The sequence below is a fragment of the Corythoichthys intestinalis genome, chromosome 16 (genome assembly GCF_030265065.1).
Source record: "Corythoichthys intestinalis isolate RoL2023-P3 chromosome 16, ASM3026506v1, whole genome shotgun sequence".
NCBI classification, from domain to species: domain Eukaryota; kingdom Metazoa; phylum Chordata; class Actinopteri; order Syngnathiformes; family Syngnathidae; genus Corythoichthys; species Corythoichthys intestinalis.
Window position 1 is genome coordinate 5,686,612 of NC_080410.1, and position 25,277 is coordinate 5,711,888.

The window sequence follows — 25,277 nt, forward strand, 5'->3', positions numbered from 1 at the left end:
AATAAACTTTTGAATTTATCAGGATGTTTTGCAGGAAAACCTGAGGCCGTCTGTCAGACAGTTGAAGCTTAGAAGAGGATGGATGCTGCAACAAGACAATGATTCAAAACACAGATGTAAATCAACTTCAGAATGGTTTCAGAAGAACAAAATACACGTTCTGGAGTAGCCAAGTCAAATTCCAGATTTGAATCCCATTGAGATGCTGTGGCATGACCTAAAGACAGCGATTCATGCCAAAGATACCAGGAATCTGACTGAACTACAGCAGTTTTGTAGAGAAGAATGGGGCAAGATTAGTCCTGATGGATGTGCCAGACTGATCTGCAGCTGCAGGAGGCATCTGGTTGAAGTTATTGCTGCCAAAGGAGGGGAGGGCACACAAAATATTAAATGTGATGGTTCACTAACTTATTTCTGTCATTGGTTGCATACTATCCTCATTAAAATATGAAAACCTTGAATGTTTGGGTGGTTTTAGTTAAAGCAGACACTGTATTTTCATCTGTGTGATTTTGACAAAGATCAGACCACATTTGATGGTGATTTTATGCACAAATGGGAGAAATTCCAAAAGGTTCACATACTTTTTCATACCACTGTACATATTAAAATTACTGATTAAAAAATACTCAAAACCTACGAGTTACACAAATAAACAACTTAGTTACAGTCTGGAAAGTAAATGTAATGTTGCTACTTTCCACCCCTGCTTATGTATGTACTGTATTTACCACAGACGCTAAAATGTAGCATATAACTACAGTAAAGCTTATTTCTTGATTCAAATTCTGACATCTCACCCGCCCAATATTTTGGACTGACAAAGATCGCTTTGGATATTTCCATTACAAGTGATCTTATAAACACAATAAAAGGGCATTACAGAAAAAAAAAAAAAACTAAAAGAAAATTGGTGTGGCATGGAACCATTAAAGCCAAGGGGGTGAGGCTTATACCCAAAAAGTCCCTTTTGAGTGAGCCTGCTATTCATCGAGCTGCATGCCTAATTGGGAGAGCATGACTGATGACACGCAGCAGCACACACGCACTCAACTCGCGCTCAACACACGCACATGCACGGCCTAGCGCAGCCTGGGAAGACATGCTGAGAGGAGAGAGGCGTTGAATAAGCAAACAGGGAATACAGAGGGGATCTTTTAGTGGTGTGAAAAAAAATGGAGGGGGCGCATGTAGTGGTGACTACTCGTGACCAGCTTAAAAACCTCTTAGTGCGAGTGACTCTTCACGCCCTCATTGATTAATAACTCTTTCAGGGCCAGTGACGATGACCGACGTCCAATCATGTGGTGTCCAGTCATCCTTCTGCTCTGAATTGAAATGAGTGTCATTAGTAGAGATCCAATGCATTTTAAGTGGGAGGGTTAGCAGTGAATGAGCACTCCCACTTCAAATTGATTGGACTTCTACTGCCGCCAATGACTTATCATAAATTATGATTATATTTTTAGGATACTTTTTTTATGAATAATTATATTTGAATACAATGTTAATAAAAAACTAAATTAACTAGAAAATGCCATTTCTCGGGAGTAACTTTAAAACAATTTGAAAAGTAACGCCCACAAACACTTCAGTTTTAACTTGAATTGAATTGATTTAATGTAATCTGTGAAAACATGGGATTGAAACAGCGTAGTCCTAATGGCTAATCCATTGAATGTGTCTCAGAATATGGACCAGGTCAGCATAATGGCAAAGATGGCGTCACTGACTGATGAATGGGGAGGGCTGTACCCTTGCTTGAGCCATTGCATTGACAGTGCCCATCTCAACAGTGAACTGTAGGAGAGACTTCTCTGCAATGAACACTGTAAGACATTAGGTCAACATTTGGTCAACTGTACAATGTACAGAACTGTTCAATGTCAGTTAGAGATGCTTGTATGTCTTCATTTCCTACATCTCTCTCTTCTTTTTTTTCCCTGTGTAGGTAGAGAGAGACATGAGGAACCGGCTACAGGGGGACTGGAAGCATGCCTCACATTGTTTATAAATGTGACCACCGATTGCTGATTTCCCTTATGAGTGACTTCCTGGTTTATTTTGGTTACTTCTTGTTGATTTTGGTCACTTACTGCTGATTTTGAGTCCCTTCATGTAGATTTAAGTGTAATTCCAGGTCATTTCTGTTGATTTTGGGCCATTTATGAGTGACGTCTTGTTCATTAATGGTCACTTTCTGTTGATTTCAGATGATGTCTGGGTGACTTTCTGTTTTTTGGGGTCACTTCCCGTTGATTTCTGGGTCACTTCCTGATGGTTTTGGGGCATATCCATAAGAAATAAACTCTGGCTCCCAATACAACTCTAAAATTTATCCACCCCATCGTATTTAGCTCATTGGCTGCCATTGATACCAATATATGTCCACTCCATTTGAAGGAGGGTTGTCACCATACCTCTTCAAATGGATTGGAGGTCTACTAGTGATACTCATTTAATTTCTTAGGATGAAGAGTCACATGATTGTAAATCTATGCCCTTCCACTCCACTGCTGTAGACAGTGATGATGCATGGTAAACACAATGCAAACTTACTGGTAACAAATTAAAAAATATATATATATATATATATATATATATATATATGGCGGAAAACACAAAGCTGAAAAAGTAGTTTCTGCTCTTGCACCGCTCTTTAAAATAAACTGCTGTATTTTAAGCCAAAAGAACTGTGGTGTTTGAAAGAACAATATGTCTATATGCTGCCATAGCAGATTCATGGCGCATTAAGCCCCCAAATTATTTTTAATTTGTCCGTTTTACCCTGGAAACCCCCGTTTACAGACGTTGCGTAACTGCTTTTGTTTCAGCCTTGCCATAAAAAGAAGTAATTATATTTCTTGTTTGAAATATCTGTCATTTTTAGCTTAGAATCATTCATTGATGTCTAATATTTAGTTCAGAAAAACAAAAATGACTTAAAAATCATTCACTCGCATATTTTAAAATTTTAAACAAATTACGTCACAATGACAAAATTGGCGTCTGTAAATAAGTCACAATATAACTACAAGTCACCTGAGTGTTTTCCATCTATCTATATATATATATATATATATATATTTTTTTTTTTTTTTTAAATGTTATTGGCAGTCGCAAATTGAGTTCTCAAAGTCCCTGCTAAGGAACGCACCAAACACAGCCAAGCGCTTTTACACTTGGCAAAGGTAACCAAAAGCGCCAGTTGACCCGATTCCAGTTTTCCTGACCCGGCAAATAACATTGCGGCTTGTCCTCACAATGCTTGCGATTGTAGCGCCAAGTATAATGGAAGCAGTGTGTTTGGGGATGCCCGCCGAGGAAAAATTCAATGTTGTTCGGGTCCTGTGCCGCTGAAAGCACAAGCGCAGCACAACGCTTGACTGCCGGTTGACCTGTGCGCAAAGAGGGAGGGGTTAAGGGGGGGGGGGGGGGGGGGTCACTCATGCAAAGAGGGAGGGGGTTCTAGAAACAGTCCATTGGATGCAATAGGCCGTAATAATAAAAGAGATGCGTGCTGTGGCGCTTTAGAGGGCGTGAACGGGAGTCATGTCCGTCCTGGCTCGGCCTGCCATGCAAGGATTAACCCACTAGTTCACAGGTGTCAAACCGACAATTTGGTATGGCAGACCGAAGCTGTTAAAATTTTAAATGAATAAATAAAAGTGAAAATAAAATATAAAAATAAGAAGTAAGATTCAAAAATTAAAATATAAAAACAAATGGGGAAATACAAATTTTATATTATATTTATATTATACGATTTGACTTCCAGGTAGCGGAGCCTCGAATAGTTCCAAACCTCGCTTCAACAAGGTCAGACCCCAATAAGATAATCAAACAAGTACTTAGGCACTTAATTTGATCCATTTTTGACATAAATGCCGCAATTACCGCATTCAGTTCCATCAAAAACCATTACAAAGCTGCTTGTGCTTTGAACTATTCACGCCTACGTGAACCACGTGACCAACTGAAGTGAGATCAGAGAGTGTCGAAACTATTTCCACATGGTTCTGCATTGAACTATTCAATTATTTGCCATTCAAAATACAAGTGCAGTGATCGACTAGGAAATGCCTGCTTGTACATGACCAAGTAAAACAAAAAGTACAGATCGGTTGACTTAATATTATTGTCATCACAAAAACTAATGATAAACCAATGCCAGTTGTTGCAGACAACGTGTAACGTTGCCAGTTAGCATTTGCAGTTAATGTTCACTCGAATTCATAAGAAAATAGCATCCATGCTTGTGTCGTGCTAGCCGTTACCGTCTACATAGCATTAGCATAACACCATAACCAACCAACAGGCAAACAGTTCAACCCAAGGCACACATAGGACGGCGCCTTCATTTAAATAACATTTCTTTCTGAATGTTCACGCTGACAAAAATAAATACAGGAGCAAAGCGCTTTCATTCACTGATTGATATTTAATTCAATTGATATATTTATTTTTATATTTATTTCCAAATGTATTTTTGTATTCACTCATTCATCTTTGTACTTGTATTTATTTACATATTTGTAATGTTTGAATCTTTTTTTTTTTTTTATCTACAGTATTTTTTATTTTCACTTTATTGATTCATTCACTTATGTATTTATTTTGGCAGCTTTGGTCCTCCATAATTTTGAGGTCAACAACGTCTCTAAACAATTCATCGACTACTAAATACCTGTCGAATAATTAGACAGCCGGAGTTGGAACTCCAAATGAAACGGTAACTACCATGTGGCCCGCGACACAGATGTTTGACACCCCTGCACTAGTCGATTGCTTTGCTACTGCATTCATGTTTTATATATACAGGTGTATTTTAATAAATTGGAATATTGAAGAAAAGTTCATATATGACATTTGTTCAAATGAAAAAGTGAAAGAATAAATAATAAAAAGTATATAATCCCTATCCATTTTCTTTCAAACCCTTTATACACAAATTGGACTTACTCAGGTGTTCAATTGAAAGCTATAATTAAAATATGTCACATTATGTATGGTGTCAGAGGATATTCAAATTTATCAAGAGCCACCTGTTTGTAGTAATGAATGTTGACATGCAAAATCCTACCTTGGTCTTTTTGCTGAAAAGCCAAAAGTTTTTGCTTTTGTTCTTGCCCAAAAGGTCAATGGGGCCCTTGGGCGAGCCCAGACTGCTGTCCGAGGACGCCCTATTGATGCCCTGACTGTAGTCCTCAAACTCTACGTCGCCAGGACGTTCAAAGCCCGACTTGTTCTGCTCGATGACCACCAACGTGTCCTGAATGGCAAAGCGCGAGAGAAATACAGCAGTTACGGTCCCGCGCTTGTTTAAAACTGATACAACGCGCAAGTGACTCACATTTTTCTCGTTGACGTTCGTGCCAGCTTTGGTGATGCCCTCCAGGCACTTGCCAATGATGGGCATCACCTGCTTCTCTGTGTCTGAGAACAGGATGTAGCCCTGCGCCAACTTTCGCATTCGACGCTCGTCCAGCTCTTGCATTTTCTGATTCACAAATCAAAATCAGCTTTTACAACTTTTAAAATAATGTTTTTTGTGATGCGAGAATAGACGACTTATGAAAATAAAACAAAAATAACATAGCTTTGCCTTTATACGTTTTACCTTCGGTGGGTTGGCCAAACCCATGTTTATGTATGTATGTATATTACAGTGGTACCTCTATGTGGCGGAAAACACAGACAAGGCTGAAAGAGCAGTTTCTGCTCTCGCACCCCTCTTTAAAATAAACTGTTGTGTTTGATCGAACAATATGTCTATATGCTGCCATAGCAGTTTCATGGCAAATTAAGCCCCCAAACTATTTTTAATTTGTCAGTTTTACCCTGGAGTCCCCAGTTTACAGACACCGAGCAACCGCTTTTGTTTCAACCCAGCCATGAAAAGAAGTAATTATATTTATTATTCGAAATGTCTATCCTTTTTAGCTTAGAATCATTAATTGACGTCTTATTTTTAGTTTTAAAAAAACGACTTAAAAAAAATTATTTTGAACAAATTACGTCACAAAGAAAAAAATAGTGTGTGTAAAGAGGTCACAGATATCTACCTCTTAATTATCGCTTAATTGTATTTTTTTGTTACTGTCACATTTTCGCCAATATTTTAAATGATAATTAATTGATCCAAACAAAGAAAAATTGAAAAAAAAAAAGGTTTAAAAGGGTAAATATTTAAAAAAAGAAAATCACCACCAGTCTTCATGTTTGTGATTTGCGACCCTTGTTATACTACCGTGTTTCACCCATAAAATCCCCCAAAAGTACGGCTGTGGCCTTTCATAGCTGTGTCTTGACACTGTTATTCATGCTAACCGGAGTTTTTGGATCGAAACAAAAAGTACACAATCATATCTCTTTTTGGATCGAAACAAAAAGTACACAATTATATCTCGTTTAAATCATTTAATTATTCTCTCGCTCTCTCTCTCTCTAATTTGCTATGTGTAATTGTATCTCTCTCTCTCTCTCTCTCTCTGTATTTAATTTGCTATGTGTAATTGTACCAGCAGTAATTACAATTTAGTGTAGGTTTTTGTGGAACAAATTAATCAAATTGTGATGTATTCTTATGGGAAAATCCTGCTCGACATTCGACCAGGTCCTGGAACAAATTCGTATGTAGAGGTACTACTGAAATGGTATAGATTTTTTTAGGGAGATATGCTTACCCAGAAATAACCATTTCCATTTGAATTAATACTCATTTTCGCCTAAATTGCTTGGTCTTTAACATTTCGGCCTCATACAACAACTCAAAAACTAACTAATGACACTTTGCTTTTCTTTTTAGTGACCTAAATTTAATAAAGTCTCACTTCTGCTGATGTCTTCTTACGGGGAAAATCCTGCTCGACAAACGACCATTTCGACTTACAAACCAGGTCCTGGAACAAATTCGTATGCAGAGGTACTACTATACTTTAAAAACAGCATTTATGTCAAAGTCTTGCTTATACAATTATATTCTGAAATGGTAGACATTTTTGTCAGCGAGGTATGTTTACCCAGAATTAACCATTTCAATTTCAGTTAATACCCATTTTCGCCTAAATTGCTTGGATTTTCGCATTTCAGCCACATAGTGCAACTCAAAAACTAACCAATTGCCACACTGTCATGTACCAATGTACCAGCATATTGCATCACTCATGCATCACAAAGCTTTCGTCACAAGGACTGTGTACTCTTTAATATGTCACGAAGAACAACTGAGAAGAGTATATAAGGCACGAACACACAGCATTCAGTGTCAGGTCGTCAGCGATTCAGCATACGCATGCCAACTAGCCATTACCGCTTGACCTGATTCTTTTCTTTGCCTGTCAACATCAATAAAATCCTGTGTCTGCGATACGCAACTGCTTCCTCCGTCTTATACCTGACAACTCTGCTTTTCTTTTTAGAGACCCAAATTTAGTAAAGTTTCACTTCTATCCAGGAATCATTTTGCTTATAGATCAGTGTTTCTGTATTATAGCGATTGTATCTAACTTTTATTTTAGCAAAAAGCATGAAGCCGATGCTGATGTGTGCCATGCACATAAAATGATGCGATGGGCCTGATCCCACCCCTCTTCTATTGATATTAATGGTGCATTAAAATACCTCAAAACCGTACATTATCTTTCCTGACAGGTAGAATTATGGCTATGGCTCGCGTACTGGGCAGCAGTGATATAACTTACATTAAAGATGAGTGGCATATCGGTGAAATAAAACTGTTTCTGTTCCTTGTTGAACTTTTGGAGTTGAGCGGCGTAGTCATTTTTACACTCCTCCGCAACATGCGCTCGCATGTGAGCTTGTTGCTTCGCCTTAGAAATGAGAGCAAACAGAAGAGAATCATCAGGTGGTGCACGTTCAACCTCAAATTTCAAATTAACTCATTGAAGACGATACAAACGTCCGACCAATTTGAAGTGGGGGGGTTGGTTCATATGGATCGGACATTTACTAGTGAGAAACTCACTTCAATTCACAGCAGAAGGATGACTGGATGTCTATCAACGTCTTAAAGGGTTAAACAGATGATTTAAAAATAGATTTTACCTTTTCAACATCTGCCTTGGTTGCATTTATGTCCTGGTCCGTCTTATCCGCACTCTGGGCCGCACGTTCCGCTTCTCGCCACTCCCGCTCAAAGCGCTTTTTACTCTGGAAAGAGGACAAGAGAGAAAAAGAATATTTAGAAAACTGGTGACAAACTCGAGGAAAGGGGGGGGCAAACATGGCCCGCTCAATCATTTTTCGTGGCCATTGAAATTAATCTGTGTGTCGATGTCATGTTTCTTACCAAAATAACATTTTTGTAAAATTTCTATTGTCCGCGTAATGAAAGATCGATGACTGCAGAAGTAATATTTACACTTTCCTCCTTTTAAAAAAATAGAAGAAAATAAACATTTTATTTAAATTTTAAACAAGAAATTTTAAAAAATCCAAACTAAAAATGAACATACGAAAATAAAGACATTTACTGTGTTTTCTTTTGTAATCAAATAACAAAAAAAATTAAAAAGGTATTTTTTCCCCCCACTTTTTCAATTTTTTTATTAAAAAAATAAGATACATTTATATGAAAAAAATTGTGTAACAATATTTTTTTTAATCAAAATCAAAATGGAATAAATATACAAAAATAAACAATACTTACAATTTTCTTTTTTCATTGAAGAACTTAGACAATACAATAGATAATTGTTTTTAAAAATAAAAGAAAATTTACTGGTTTTTACACTGCTGGCCAAAAGTGTTGGCAACGCTGCAATTCTGTCAGATAATGCTCCATTTCTCCCAGAAAATGACTGCAATTACAAATACTTTGGGAGGAATATCTTCACTTATTTTTCTTGCAATGAAAAAATACAAACACGAATGGGAAAAAAATTAAATCATTATCATTTTACACAAAATTCCAAAAATGGGCCAGACAAAAGTATTGCCACCCTTTGAAAAACCATGAGATACTTCTGCACCTGTTACTTACTTGTGGCACATAACAGTTGGTGGCAATAACAAAATTGCACTTGCAGCCAGTTAAAATGGATTAAAGTTGACTCAACCTCTGTCCTGTGTACTTGTGTGTACCACATTGAGCATGGACAAAAGAAGACCAAAGAACTGTCTGAGGACTTGAGAAGCAAAATTGTGCGGAAGCATGGGCAATCTCAAGGCTACAAGTCCATCTCCAAAGACTTGAATGTTCCTGTGTCTCATCAATAAGTGTAAAGCCCATGGCACTGTGGCTAACCTCCATGAATGTGGATGGAGAAGAAAAATTGACGAGAGATTTCAACAAAAGATTGTGTGGCTGGTGGATAAAGAACCTTGACTAACATCCAAACAAGTTCAAGCTGTCCTGCAGTCCGAGGGTACAACAGTGTCAGCCCGTACTATCCGTCGGCATCTGAATGAAAAGGGACTTTATGGAAGGATACCCAGGAAGACCCCACTTCTGACCCAGAGACATAAAAAAGCCAGGCTGGAGTTTGCCAAAACTTACCTGAGTAAGCCAAAAATGTTTCGGAAGAATGTTCTCTGGTCAGAAGAGACAAAAGTCCAGCTTTTGGGAAAAGGCTTCAACAGAGTTTATCGGAAAAACAAACAAGGTCTTCAAAGAAAAGAACACTGTATCCACAGTCAAACATGGTGGAGGCTACCTGATGTTTTGGGGTTGCTTTGCTTCCTCTGGCACTGGACTGCTTGACCGTGTGCATGGCATTATGAAATCTGAAGACTGCCAAAAAATTTTGCAGTGATTTGTGTAAAACGATAATGATTTTTAAAAATTTTCATTCTCTTTTGTGTTTTTTCATTGCAAGCAAAATAAATGAATATATTATGAGCAAAGCATTTGTAATTGCAATCATTTTCTGAGAGAAATTGAGCATTATCTGACAGAGTTGCAGAGGTGCCAATACTTTTGGCCAGCACTGTACATATTTAATGTAAATTATTTTTAAATCAAAATAATAGTAAATAATATTACAAATAATGCAAAATTATTTCCCCTTTTTATTGACATTTTTTTACTCAAATGAAAAATAAATGAAAAAACTTTAATTTAAAAACAACTTTTAAAAAATATTTACTGTTTTTCAAATAAATTTTAAAAACGCATAAAATATAACAATATTTTCTATTAACTCGTTTGATGCCATTGACGATGATAGACTCCACATTACTCCTCCTCAGAATGTGGCTCTTATCATCCTTCTGCTGTGAACTGAAATTAGTTTGTCACTAGCAGATGTCCAATCCATTTGAAATGGAATGGTTGGCAGCAAACGAACAGCCGTTCATTTGCTGCCACCCCTCCCACTTCAAATGCATTGGACGTCTATCGCCGTCACTGGCAGCCAATTCATTAAAACCATGTCTAACGTGAAGAACACGGCCACACTTACACTTTCTAGCTGCTTGTTGGTACTCTCCAATGCCTGCTGGGCCTTCTTGGCTTCCATCAGATACTGCAGACATTTGTAAAAATAGAGTTAGCGAGGGGGAAAAGAAGGGTGGCTGCTGGAGGGGGTCATGTGACAGCGGGGGAAAACGTCTGTGTGTAAGCGCAGGGTAAATAGTGACAACACGATGGAACAAAATCAAAATGGAAAGGACAAATGCCAGCGTGTCTGCATGAGACGTCTCGTCTGCAGTCAGTCTGATAATCTAACGAGACGGAGCCAAGGAACGATTCCTCACCAAGAGACGGCACATCATTGCGCATCTAGTTTGGCTTCAATGAACAGAATCTGCACACTACCATAACAATTAGGAGTGGGAACCTCTTGTTACCTCACGATACGATACGATTTGCGATTCAAAGCTCACGATGATACAACGATTATCGATACATTGGTCAGGAAATAATTCTAGGATATTCTACAAACAACTAATAAACAGAAAAACAAGCTTCTGCTGCGAATTGGAATGAGTTTATCACTAGTAGACGTCCAATCCATTTGAACTGGGTGGAATGGCAGCGAATGAACGAATGTTCACCTGCCACCTGCTCTGTCGTTTTTAATGTGTATCATTGCACTATTTTTGACTTCACCCGATGATAACTTTATTTTTAATTGTATTTAGACCTCTTTAGTGTTCCAATTATTATTATTATTATTGTTGTTGATTCGATAGCGTATTAAAGCTTGATTCAGAGGCGACTGAACAGCTGTTGGAATGAAAATTTCCAACTGAGAGACAAGATGGCGAGCTATCTACAGACGACCCGTTGAACTGTGCCTCACTGCAGGAGCGAGACGCACGCGCAACTTCTATTTGGCATCCTTCAACCTGGTAGGATCCACCATATTTTTTGTTACCCAGCGGAGGATTTTTTTTGTTTGTTTCTCTGAACCACCAGAAAACAGTCAGAAAGACTGTAAATAAGGAATTGATACAGCGACCAGATATACTCCTTTCTATTGGAGCCGTTCAGCCTTTTGCTGACTTTGTTTTGAGTTTATACTTCTTGTCATTTTTATTTTTACGCATCTGTCGTTAATACATTGATATTGACTTAAAAAAAAATTTGATCACCAAAAGAAAAGCATTCGATGGGAAAAATTGAACATTAAAACTCAAAATAGAAGCCAAACGTTTTCTATATAATTGGGGAAATTAAAGAGAAACAATTAATTAAAAACAAAAATTTGAAACCTTAAAAAAAATAAACAACCAGGGTCGATAAATAGATCCTTAAAAAAAAAAAAAAAAAAAAAAAAAAACTGATTAAAAGGTTTTAGGATTATTTTTTTTAGGTCAGTTTTGTTTATATATAAAAAAATAGTTTAGGTATTTGTCTGCGATGGATTTGTGTGCAATCAATACGCACGTGTGCCGAGTGCAAGCAGCACACGCTAACACACGAACGTACAGGCACGCACAAATATATGCACGCACGCGGCGATAAATCGCAGCTGGGAAAATTACTACCTAATTTTTATTTACCGAGTGAATAATTGACTTATTGCATACTGCGACAGGCTTCATCGTGAGTTACCCGTACAGTCCCACCCCTATTCTTTGTCATTGTTGATGAAAACAACACTGGTTTAGTAATACGCCAGCTGGAGGGAATAGTGGAGTTGTAGCTAGCCGCAAACCACCAGCGAAACTACATTTTTTATAGCGATGGAGAGGTTTTCGCAAAGGAAAGATGCTCTGGACATAATTCTGACCCAGATGAAGGCCCAAGTATGAGTGGCAGGCACAGGAAAACAAAGACATCCAAATGTGCTTTAACTTAGATTCTGGGGGATCTTGGTAGCTCACCGACTTTCGCTCCTGTTTGAGCTCCTGCAGATACTTGGTGAGATCGGCGCAAATGTTCATAAGCATGTTCTCGGCCACCAGCTCCCTCTGGCCCGCGTAGTCGTTCAACTCATTCAGGATTTCTATAAACGACTGGTAGCTGGTCAGCCTAACCGTTTTGGGGAGGAAAGGAAAAAAGGGCAATATCAGCAATATTGTAATAGAGGATAACAGTCAGAACTTTTGTGCTTTAATTACTCCAGCTTCTTTAGGAGACATTTAAACCAGTTAAAACTTAATAGGGCAAGTGAATATTTTTGGTAAATAATAAAGCTTTCACATACAGTGAAGAAAATAAGTATTTGAACAACCTGCTATTTTGCAAGTTCTCCCACTTAGAAATCATGGCGGGGTCTGAAATTTTCATCGTAGGTGCATGTCCACTGTGAGAGATATTCTAAAAAGAAAAAATCCAGAAATCACAATGTACAATTTTTTAACGATTTATTAGTGTGACAGAGCTGCAAATAAGTATTTGAACACCTGAGAACACAAATGTTAATATTTGGAACAGTAGCCTTTGTTTGCAATTACAGAGGTCAAACGTGTTCTGTTGTTTTTCACCAGGTTTGCACACACTGCAGGAGGGATCTTGGCCCAACCACCAGAGTTTGAGCTCCCTCCAAGGGTTTTCTATTGGGTTTAGGTCTGGAGACCGGCGAGGCCATGCTAGAACCTTGTTATGCTTCTTCCGGAGCCACTGCGTTTTCTTGGCTGTGTGCTTTGGGTCATTGTCATGTTGGAAGACTCAGGCATAACATGTCTTCAATGCTCTGACTTAAGGAAGGATGTTGTTCCCCAAAATCTCAAAATACAATCATCAATACAATACAGTCATCCTCTCTATAATACAGTGCAGTCGTCCTGTCCCATGCGCAGAAAAATACCCCCCAAGGCATGATACTATCACCCCTGCGCTGAACAGTAGGGATGGTGTTCTGGGGATAGTACTCATCATTCTTCTTCCTCCAAACACAGTTACTGGAATTATAACCAAAAAGTTCTATTTCACTCTAATCTGACCACAAAACTCGCTCCCATGACTCTTCTGCATCATCCAAATGGTCATAGGCAAACTTAAGACGGGCCCTTGACATGTGCTGGTTTAAGCAGGGGAACCTTCAGTGCCATGCATGATTTCAAACCATATCGTCTATTGTATTACCAACAGTAACCTTCGAAACGCTGGTTCCAGCTCTTTTCAGGTCATTGATCAACTACTGTCGTGTAGTTCTGGGCTGATTCCTCACCTTTCTTAGGATCATTGAGACCCCACAAGGTGATATTTTACATGGGGTTCCACTCCGATTGAGATTAACCACCAATGTTTTGCTTCTTCCATTTTCTAATGATTATTCCAACAGTCGACGTTTTTTTTTTTTTTTTACCAAGCTGCTTGGCAATTGCTCCGTGGTCCTTTCAAGCCTTGTGGAGGTGAACTATTTTGTCTCTGTTGTCTTTGGACAGCACTTTGGTCTTGACCATGTTAGAAGTTTGAGTTTTACTGATTGAATGGGGTGGGGACAGGTGTCTTTATGCTGCCATCGACCTCAAACAAGTGCATCTGATTCCGGATAATACATTGAGTGGAGGTGGACTTTTAATAGGCGGACTAACAGGTCTTTCGGGGCCAGGATTCTAGCTGATAGACAGGTGTTCAAATACTTATTTAGAGCTGCATAACACAAATTGTTTTAAAAAATCGTGCATTGTGATTTCTGGATTTTTCTTTTTAGATTATCTCTCTCACAGTGGACATGCATCTACAATAAAAATTTCAGACTCCTCCATGATTTCTAAGTAGAAGAACTTGCAAAATAGCAGGGATACTTATTTTCTTCACTGTATGTGGATATCATATTTTGGGTCATGTAAATATTGTGGCCTTAATTTGATGTCCATATATATGGGCAAAATGTCTCAAATTATAATTAGAAAACACTGTATTATTATTATTCGTTATTGTATCTTTTAAATAATATGTTTCATGAATAAATAAAATTACAAATTGATTAAATTGATTGTGAATAAATACAGAAATACATTCTGGTTATGGCCCCTACTTACATGCCTAAAGCTTTTTTTTTTCATTGTATTTAACCCAACAATTATTTAGATCTTAACCCTTTAAATACCCCAAATAAGTACACAAAAAGTCCAAAAGTATTGTATTTTGTTGTAAGTTGTTTCAGCTAATATATGTTTGTGTATACATTTGTAATTAAGTTTACAGCAACAGTTTGTTGAGCTGCGTGTGAGCAACTTGCTATGAGAATCGTAAAAATGTTAGCATTCATAGCATTTAAGCTGGCGGACTTTTGTTCGGCAAACTAGGCTAATTTAATCCTCTAAATTTAAATATTGATCCGACTAGATGGACGTTTGAACAGCAATTGTTTTGTGTCAAGTGTTTTATTGTAATCCGTGTCGTTTTGAACATAACTGCACATAAGGGTGTTCCAGCTTTATAAATTTTCAAAAGTGAAAAGCTTCAAAAAGCACAATTGTTTGATGTCTGTAAAGCTGAACAACTTAACATTTAATGAGGACAGAACACGTCATATTAATAAAGTAAAAAATAAGATACTGTAAGGTGCAATTTTGTACCATATATGCGAATACATTAAAAGAATAAATAGAAAACGACTGGAGAAAATGGCGGACGAGACTCCGTAAAGTTGAAATCGCACAAGTCGAGTACGTCGTAACCCGGGGATGACCTATATTTACTTTATATAATCCGCTCACCGGTATACAATATGAGTATTGTTCCAAACTAGGATTTGGGGAGTTTGGCAACCATGCGGCATGCAAATTGACTGCATCTTTGCTTACCTGCTATCTGGTTCATCTTTGCCCATCCGTTTTATATTAAATTTCTTTGACAGGTTCCTGAGAAAAGACAAAAGTGCATCAAAAACCGAGTGTGTTTTAGTCTTAGAAATAGTGATTGTTTGATTAAATAACTAGCTGACACTGTAGAATCTGTCTTGTTCAGCAGAGCACTAAGCTAGTTCCGTGATGTTACGATGTTGCCACGACAGTCAATGGGTAAATTTTATTATTTTTGAAAAGTAGATTAATGTTATTTTGGAAGACTTTTGAAAATTGGATTAAGACATTTTAATATCAATTCACTCAATGGCTTGCATAGACGATGATAGAGTGAGGTCTAATCGTGTTGCTCTGAAAAACGCAATTAACACTTTAAATGAGGTAATCACTAGGAGACATCCAATTGAACTAGGAGTTCATTTGAACTGGGAGGTTGGCAGCAAAAGGGATTGGACGTCTAGCGGCATCAATGGCCGGCAATGAGTTCAAGTGTAATTTTTAAAATAATGAATTCAATGTCTTTCAAGATTTTTCAAGGATCTGCAGGAACCCTGTTTTTACGCTGATGTTGTTGGAGTGATGCAAACATAATTCCACAATTAATAAAATGCTTCCAATTAACACAAAAATAAATTTACGGATTTTTCATGTATATATGTGTGTATATATATATTACACTCACCGGCCACTTTATTAGGTACACCATGCTAGTAACGGGTTGGACCCCATTTTGCCTTCAGAACTGCCTCAATTCTTCGTGGCATACATTCAACAAGGTGCTGAAAGCATTCCTCAGAGAGTTTGGTCCATATTGACCATCAGTATGGGGAAGAAAGGTGATTTGAGTGACTTTGATCGTGGCATGGTTGTTGGTGCCACAAGGGCTGGTCTGAGTATTTCAGAAACTGCTGATCTACTGGGATTTTCACGCACAACCATCTCTAGGGTTTACGGCGATTGGTCCGAAAAAGAAAAAATATCCAGTGAGCGGCAGTTCTGTGGGCTGAAATGCCTTGTTGATGCCAGAGGTCAGAGGAGAATGGCCAGGCTGGTTCGAGCTGATAGAAAGGCAACAGTGACTCAAATAACCACCCGTTACAACCAAGGTAGGCAGAAGAGCATCTCTGAACGCACAGTACGTCGAACTTTGAGGCATATGGGCTACAGCAGAAGAAGACCACGCCGGGTGCCACTCCTTTCAGCTAAGAACAGGAAACTGAGGGTACAATTTGCATAAGCTCATCGAAATTGGACAATAGAAGATTGGGAAAACATTGCCTGGTCTGATGAGTCTCGATTTCTGCTGCGACATTCGGGTGGTAGGGTCAGAATTTGGCATCAACAACAGGAAAGCATGGATCCATCCTGCCTTGTATCAACGGTTCAGGCTGGTGGTGGTTGTGTAATGGTGTGGGGGATATTTTCTTGGCACTCTTTGGGCCCCTTGGTACCAATTGAGCATCGTTGGAACGCCACAGCCTATCTGAGTATTGTTGCTGATCATGTCCATCCCTTTATGACCACAATGTACCCAACTTCTGATGGATACTTTCAGCAGGATAATGCGCCATGTCATAAAGCTGGAATCATCTCAGACTGGTTTCTTGAACATGACATTGAGTTCACTGCACTCAAATGGCCTCCACAGTCACCAGATCTCAATCCAATAGAGCATCTTTGGGATGTGGTGGAACGGGAGATTCGCATCATGGGTGTGCAGCAGACAAATCTGCACCAACTGTGTGATGCCATCATGTCAATATGGACCAAACTCACTGAGGAATGCTTCCAGCACCTTGTTGAATCTATGCCACGAAGAATTGAGGCAGTTCTGAAGGCAAATTGGGGTCCAACTCGTTACTAGCATGGTGTACCTAATAAAGTGGCCGGTGAGTGTGATATATATATATATATATATATATATATATATATATATATATATATATATTATATATAATATATATCAGAGGTTGCGCTAGACTTTTTCATTGTCTGTCATTTTGCTGACAGGGTCATAAAAATCCGGTCATAATCTATTTTTACCCGTCACTTAAAATTTTAAAATGATGATAATGACATTGTGGTGACCCTTTGTTTGGCATAATTCACCTTACGTACTTGTGTGTCCATTTGGCCGAGCGCATTAGCGGCTACGACACAGTCACGTGACTGACACTTAAGAGCCGCGCGCGTTCCGGCTTGAATAGAGAGTTCACAGAGAGCAGCAGAGCTACAGCGGCTGGACACAGCAATTCGAGCTAACAAGACTCTTAACATTGCATACCGCTTCAACATATTCAATAGTATTTAGTTTTCATTCATTTTAAATTAATATTCTGTCCGAACAAGCTTAACAGAGAATCCACACCGTGCCATCACACATCAACCAGATGAATATGTAACTTTTTCTCCGCAGTGAAAAAAACAGCTGACTGTGGCCCCAGTAGGTAGGCTACATTATGGAACAATGAAATTAACAGTTCACCTGCTGTGGCCTGATCGGAGTCTTACACCTTCCTCCTGGTGCGCATGGACTTGAATTGCGTGCCCGCTTGTGCAGTCCCTGTTTTTTCACCTCTTTTATCAACACCATCGTCGTTTTGGGGCTTTTTGAAGAAACTTCGGACACTCAGTTGCCTTGACATTTTTCAGAGTAAGGCCTCTCTTGACGTCATACATCAAGAGAGACAATAGCTAATTAATATGCTCACTCGCCACCCTGTGGTCTGGGGTGTGAATTGCAACCTGTCAAAATGACAGGTGGACTTCTGTTCTTTCCGTCACCGTTTTAAAAAATCGGTCAACGACGGAAAATATTCGGTTAACGCGACCCCTGATATATATACAGTACTGTGCAAAAGTTTTAGGCAGGACACCTGCCTAAAACTTTTGCACGATACTGTATATATTTATTTTAATTATTAAATTTATTAGGATCATGGAAGCTTCCACTTGGGGAAAATATATACATACAGTACATCCTGTATATACATAATATAATAAAAATATACAGTACTGTGCAAAAGTTTTAGGCAGGTGCTGCCTAAAACTTTTGCACAGTACTGTATATATAAATTATATATCAGGGGTGTCAAACTGGCAGCCCGGAGACGACTTCCATTTTTTTTTTTTTTTTTTGTAGCAGAAATAACATTTACTACAAGTAAAATTTCCATAATCCAGAAAGCGGACATTATGGAGTGGGGATTTTCCCTTTTTTAACAACATTTAAAAATTCAAAATGAAATGTAGAAAAGAATGAAATATTCACTGTTTTTACTTTTGTTGTTTTTTTTAAATTTTATCAAAAAATAAAATAAAGGGATGGGTTTTTTTTGTGTGTGTCTTTATAAGCTAAACAGTTTAATGTGCCACATGGGAGTTTTGTGTAGTTTTTTTCCTTTGTTTTTTTTTTTTTTAATCTATAAATAAGATAAAAATAAAAGAAATAATATATGTATGATTTTCATAATGAAAAAAAATCATTTAACGAATAAGTGAAATAAAACAAGGATGTGTTTTTTTATTGAAAAAAAAAATGTTTGCCGATTTTCCATTTTTTGTTTATTAAAATGGTAAATAAGTAAAAAATAAAAAGTCAAAGCAAACGAATAAATACATATAGAAAAAGAATATTTTGTAAGGTTTTTTAATCAATTTAAAAAAAACAATATTTACCATTTCCATTGTCCCTTTTTCGGAAAACAAATTTTATGCAAAACAAATTTAAATTGACAATTTCAACAATGTCGCTGAATATAAAATATGCAACGATTCATTTAGTAAACATTTAGTGGATTAATCGTGACAGTTCTACTTTCCCTGCCATTGACGGCGCTAGACGTCCAAGCCATTTGGAATGGTAGGGGTGCCATGACGTCATCAATGGTGGCCAAAAGAGTAAAAGATTTATGTGGGTTGGCCAAGATAATAGCCCTTCAGAAGAAACCTTATCTTATGTGGCCCACGACTAACATGACTTTAACACCCCTAATTTATATGAAAACCGAACAGGTCAGTGTAAAACAATCACACCAAAGCTAGAGTATCCAAAATCCAAGGTTTGGTTAAAACATAACCGACTGTTTTCAACTCAGGTTTGTGTCGATGAAAGTAAAAGATGAATGACATCATGCAGAAACTCATAAGCGGTCCACCGCAACCACAGTATCACCCCAACTTCACCCCCCAAAAAGAGCCCCTCCTCTTCCTGAATCTTGTCTTCTTCCTCCGAACATATCCTGTGTGTCATGTGCCCGTCTGCTCCCACTTCCTCAGCGCATGCTCAGCGAGTGGGAGCAAAGGGACTGCAGCTGGAGAATGAGGCCAGTGTGTTCCGATAGAGTCATGAGACTAGACAAACATGCCATAAACAGCCCTTTCAAATACACTCGCACACTTAGCAAAAGACCATGCGGGAGAAGGACAAGGCCCACCTCAGCTGCTTTGCATAGTTCTGCTCGATCTCAGTCCTCTCCTTCACAAATTTCACATACTTCTCCACCAGGTCGATCCCAGAATGCGTGTGCTTCTCGATGACGTCACATCGGTCCTTAAAAAGGAAATATGAAGAATTAAAACGAGCATTATGGACAAATTAGGGCAAAGAGACGCTGCAGGAAGTGAATCATGTTGAGATAATTTTCCACCGGCTGGAACTCGGTCAAGAATGTTTCATCGCAGAAATAAATGAACACTGCATGTTGCAAAGTAGTAACATCTAACATACGTATAAATGTATGTTTTTCCATGAACTGCCTGTTTGATATCTCATTCATAAAATGTGCCTCGTTGTTACAGAGCCTGTTGCAATTATAGGTTCACACCCATGTGTTAAAACTATGCCGGAAACGCAACCCCAACATTTCCTCATGCCTATTTCAACTCCAGCATTCCAAATGTTACAATAGTAAACATTTAAAGAACAAGTAACCATATTTGGTAACTTGAAACTTTCACATGGATACCACACAAGTCGCTATGAAACACTCAGAACCATGTGAAGAAAGTAAGTACACTTCGTTATTTAACTCACTGACTGCCACTGATGGCTATATACACACAATCCATTTGAAAAACAGTAAATACTCTCTTTGTGTAATTTTTATTTATTTATTTTTTTAAATCAAACAAGTAAATATTTTTGTTATTATTATGAATTTTTTGTTTTTTTAAAGCTACTACATCAGGGTTTCTACTGTATCAGCAAATCTGATTTAATGCTATTAGATGCCACTTTAAACTAATTTAATGCCCATGCACAACTACAGAGTTTCACACAAACATAAATTGTAAGTGGAGTTGTCCGATTAAATCTTTTTAACAGATGTCCCAATATTTATTGTCCAACTCCAAAAATCTGATACATACAGTACTGTGCAAAAGTTTTAGGCAGGACACCTGTACTGTGCAAAAGTTTTAGGCAGATGTCCTGCCTAAAACTTTTGCTCAGTGTATATATATACATATATATATATATATATATATATATTTACAGTACTGTGCAAAAGTTTTAGGCAGGTGTCCTGCCTAAAACTTTTGCACAGTACTGTATATCAAACCAATACAGTGGTATGAAAAAGTATCTGAACCTTTTGGAATTTCTCCCATTTCTGCATAAAATCAACATCAAATGTGATCTGATATTTGTCAAAATCACACAGATGAAAAAACAGTGTCTTTCTTAACTAAAACCACCCAAACATTTATATGTTTATATATCTTAATGAGGATAGTATGCAAACAATGACAGAAGGGGGGAAAATAAGTAAGTAAACCATCAAATTTTTGTGGCCCCCCGTTTTGGCCGCAATAACTTCCAACCAGACTATTCCTGTAGCTGCAGATATGTCTGGCACATCGATTAGGACTAATCTTGCTCCATTTCTTTCTACAAAACTGCTGTAAATCAGTTAAATTCCTGGGATGTCTGGCATGAATCGCTGTCTATAGGACATGCCACAGCATCTCAATGGGGTTCAAGTCTGGACTTTGACTTGGCCACTCCAGAACGTGTATTTTGTTCTTCTGAAACCATTCTGAAGTTGATTTGCTTCTGTGTTTTGGATCATTGTCTTGTTGCTGCATCCATCCTCTTTTTGGCTTTAACTGTCTGAAGGCATCAGGTTTTCCTGTAAAATATCCTGATAATCCTTCGAATTCATTCTTAAGTTGTCCAGGCCCTGAGGCAGCAAAACAGCCCCAAATCATAATGCTCCCTCCACCATGCTTCACAGTGGGGTTGACCTGTTGATGTTAGTGAGCTGTTCCATTTTTCCTCCACACATGATGTTTTGTGTTACTCTCAAACAATTCAACTTTGGTTTCATCAGTCCACAAAATATTTTGCTTAAATTTCTGTGGCGTGTCCAAGTGCCTTTTTCCGAGCATTAAACGATCAACAATGTTTTGTTTTAGACAGCAGTGGCTTCCTCCGGGGAGTCCTCCCATGAACACCATTCTTGGCCATAGTTTTCCATATCGTTGATGTGTGCACAGAGATATTGGACTGTGCCAGTGATTTCTGTAACTCTTTAGCAGAGACTAAGGTTTTTTTTACCTCTCTCAGTATTCTGCGCTGAACTCTTGGCGTCATCTTTGGTGGGCGGCCACTCCTTGGTCGAGAAGCAATAGTGCTAAACTCTCTCCATTTGTAGACAGCTTCTCTGACTGTCGATTGATGAACATCCAGACTTTAAGAGATGGTTTTCTAGCCTTTCCCAGCTTTATACAAGTCAACAATCCTTGATCGCAGGTCTTCAGACAGCTCTTTTGACCGAGCCATGATGCACATCAGACAATGCTTCTCATCAAGACAATTCTTACCAGGTGTGTGTTTTATCGTGGACAGGACAGCTTTAAACTGCTCAGTGATTGGGAACACACCTTACCTAAATTGTTGAGTAAAAATTGGTTTCAATTGCTCTTTAAGTCTCCTTAGGCAGAGGGTTTACTTATTTATTTTCCCCCTTCTGTCATTGTTTGCATGCTATCTTCATTAAAATATGAAAACCTATAAATGATTGAGTGGTTTTAGTTTAATCAGACATCTGCGTGATTTTGACAAATATCAGATCACATTTGATTGTGGTTTTATGCAGAAATGTTAGAAATTCCAAAAGGCTCAGATATTTTTTTCATACCCCTGTATAGGCGGTCGTGGACTTAACATATTATGGCTAATTGTATTGAGATGCCCCACTGGATACTTTAATAATGATAAATGTAACAACTTCAAGGTTTTCCAATAAACATTTTGTGAAAAATTAGAGAAAAACTTCAACAGAAGTAATGGAAAAAGTGCCATTGTTGCACCACTAAATTATTTGTTAAAATCAAAACAATTCAAACATCAGGTATTTTTTTAATCAAGTCAAGTGCCATTGCAAAGTGCCAATAAAGCACTGCCATATCACATATGGCTCACACAGTGCTTCTGGCTCAAAATAATAACAAAAACAACAAAGGCACACAGCTTCAGTACAGTGAATGAGGTACAGTGAGGAGTAGAAGTATTTGCACCCCTTGTGATTTTTTGTAAGTTTATCCACTTAGAAAATAGGTGGAGGTCTGAAATTTCAATCATAGATGCTTTTCCACTCAAAAAGACAATCTAAAAAAATCCAAAAATCACATTGCATGATTTTTCAATCATTTATTTGTAATTTACTGGGGTTCATAAGTATTTGTACCCCTGAGAATAAGCAATAATTATGACACTCAAAACAGTTGTCTACTTTAAAAAAAAGTCCACCTCAACCCAATGAATAACCACCCACCCACCACCCGTTTCAGCTCTTTATTGTCCCCTGTGAACCCCACAGTCAGTCATAATATAGTATCTGCTACCTGATATTCGACAACGCTAACAATTATGTTAAAAAAAAAAAGCAAAAAAAGGTTTTTAACCATCAAGTTTGCATAATTGTTGATGCCTCGAACATTTAGTTTAATGCTTTTTAATGCTTTTATAGGCTTGAATTTTGACATGATCCATTTAATGAGTTTTAATGCTTTTTAATGACCTGCATAAACCCTGTATATGGAGTCACTTTTATAACTTCCACGTCCGCCCGAAAGTGTAAATGCCTCCTATGCCTCCTTTGTGAAGCTCGTGCATGGCACGCATGCTTGTACAAGCATGAACATAAAGCAACAAGCGTATGGCCCATAAAATCAGCACAAGAAACAAAAAACCTCAAAGGTGATAGTTTACTATTGGTAGCAAGTCTTAATTCGGTTAGAAAAGTGTTTTTGCCCAGCGTAGACTAGGCAGAGGCTCGGTTAAACAGCGATGCTGCCATGCGGGCGCCCACAGGTATGGTTTCGCCCAAAGTGTGTGACCCGACCACTCCCTGTTGAAGGGAAAAAGAAGGGCTTTTTAGGGCAGTGTCATTTAAAATGTCAGGGCTCTGTGTACTTTTCATGGATTGATGGAGCATACATGCTGTAGAAAAGTTATTTTGATTAACACTAAAAATGACCTATGGTGAATTTAACGAAAAATGGAAAACCATGTTTGTTTTCATCAACGTTGACGATAATAAAAATATTTCATTGACTAACAATTTTTTTCTGTCATGACCATGACGTGACGAGGTAAAAACAAGTCACTGGATGAAACGAAACATACAATACATAACGTACAAAATGATTGCCAGTTTTTGTCTGATGAAAGGACAAAGAGTCGTAAATAAGACATTATTTCAGTCATATGATCACCAAGCGTGACATTTGCTTTTTGTACGTGTAGCAACGTAGCAGAGTTTGGGTCATGCCACTCATGTTGCATATGCTGTGCCTCTCCCTCACTGCTATTTATGTTGTCCTTCAACCTAGGCTACACTCCAGGCTTGTTCGTTTTGAAACACATGGTAAGATTTGAGAGAATATTCAATATTGCTTTACCCTTTAAAAGGTCTGTGCTGAGTGATCAGCACACACTACTGTAACTCGTAGCTTTAACATAGCAATTGCGTTCACATTAGCATTACCATTACCTTTAGCATAGCAAGCATCCTCTTAAGCGATTATTGTGTTTTTGTTTTGTTGACATCGGCTATTGACGGCGATATAGACGCAGGCTAACATATTTTTAAATGAGTTAAATTTGACTAAGCCTAGATTTATACCCGTTAAGACTGCCTTTTTCCATTGAGCCTGTATGTAGCACACATGCGCACTAACTCGCAGGCTGCGCAAACTGACCCACATGTGCAGCAGCATCAAAACAAATGACTTCAGATGCTGGCTCTACATCATTTTAGGGTGATCACATTTTGATTTCCAAAATGAAGACACAAATAACAGACATAAATCCCTGGTTAGTATTTTATTCAAAGCTTATGTGGATTGATAGAACGCATGCATGCACTGTGCATGCATGACGCACACACATACGGGCAGTTTGCCCCGAATCTCGGCCATGTAGGCAACACTAAAATATTGCTCAAATAGGGCACAGAAAGGCTTATCCTTTTATCCCCGCCATTTTTTAATGACTGTCGTCAAGCCCACCTCTTACCTAATAGCAGAGTTCAAGCTAGGCGCTAATGCTAATGCACAGTTCCATCACTTCCGTAGCTCCCTGTCTCTCTTGTTCTTTGCTATTTGTTGCATGAATTCCGATTTGGAAGACTTGAAAGTTCAGACCGCAGCCACATTCCGGGAAAATGTGGCCCAGATTGGATTTTAACCACGTACAAAACTGGCCCAGATCGAATTTGAAATGGTCCACTTTTATGCGCCCTGTCCCAATCAGACCGTCAAGTTAATGCCTCACTCGAGTAGGAAAAACATAAAAAAATCAGATTTGTGCATTAAGACCTGTGGCCTATACTACGAAGCCGGTTTTCTGGCTTAGCAGGGTAACTTCGAGAGTAACTTCATCACGTGCGACCTAAGTTCGCAGCTAAGCGAGACTACGAAAGGTGGATATGTTAGAACTGAGAAGTGTTGCCATGGCAACACACGCCACACGCCAAACCTGGTCGTCTCAGAGTTAGAGCTTGCTTAACCCCAGAATTCTAATTAACCACGCTATATTTAAACAGCACTCCTCCGCGGACGTGTCCTCCTGACAATGACAGCATACCTGGACGACCCAA

General features: G+C 38.3%; 1 protein-coding gene across 1 annotated transcript in view; it reads right to left on the reverse strand.

Annotated features, from left to right (window-relative positions):
* Window positions 1-25,277, reverse strand: part of trip10a (thyroid hormone receptor interactor 10a) — a 77,710-nt gene that overhangs the window by 26,845 nt on the left and 25,588 nt on the right. Inside the window, exons 2-9 of the mRNA XM_057860990.1 lie at window positions 19,608-19,723; window positions 15,172-15,228; window positions 12,298-12,445; window positions 10,428-10,490; window positions 8,071-8,175; window positions 7,707-7,835; window positions 5,357-5,503; window positions 5,087-5,275 (exon numbers count right to left, since the gene is read on the reverse strand). Of these exons, the coding sequence (XP_057716973.1) occupies window positions 5,087-5,275; window positions 5,357-5,503; window positions 7,707-7,835; window positions 8,071-8,175; window positions 10,428-10,490; window positions 12,298-12,445; window positions 15,172-15,228; window positions 19,608-19,723 (954 nt within the window). The remainder of the gene's footprint in view (window positions 1-5,086; window positions 5,276-5,356; window positions 5,504-7,706; window positions 7,836-8,070; window positions 8,176-10,427; window positions 10,491-12,297; window positions 12,446-15,171; window positions 15,229-19,607; window positions 19,724-25,277) is intronic.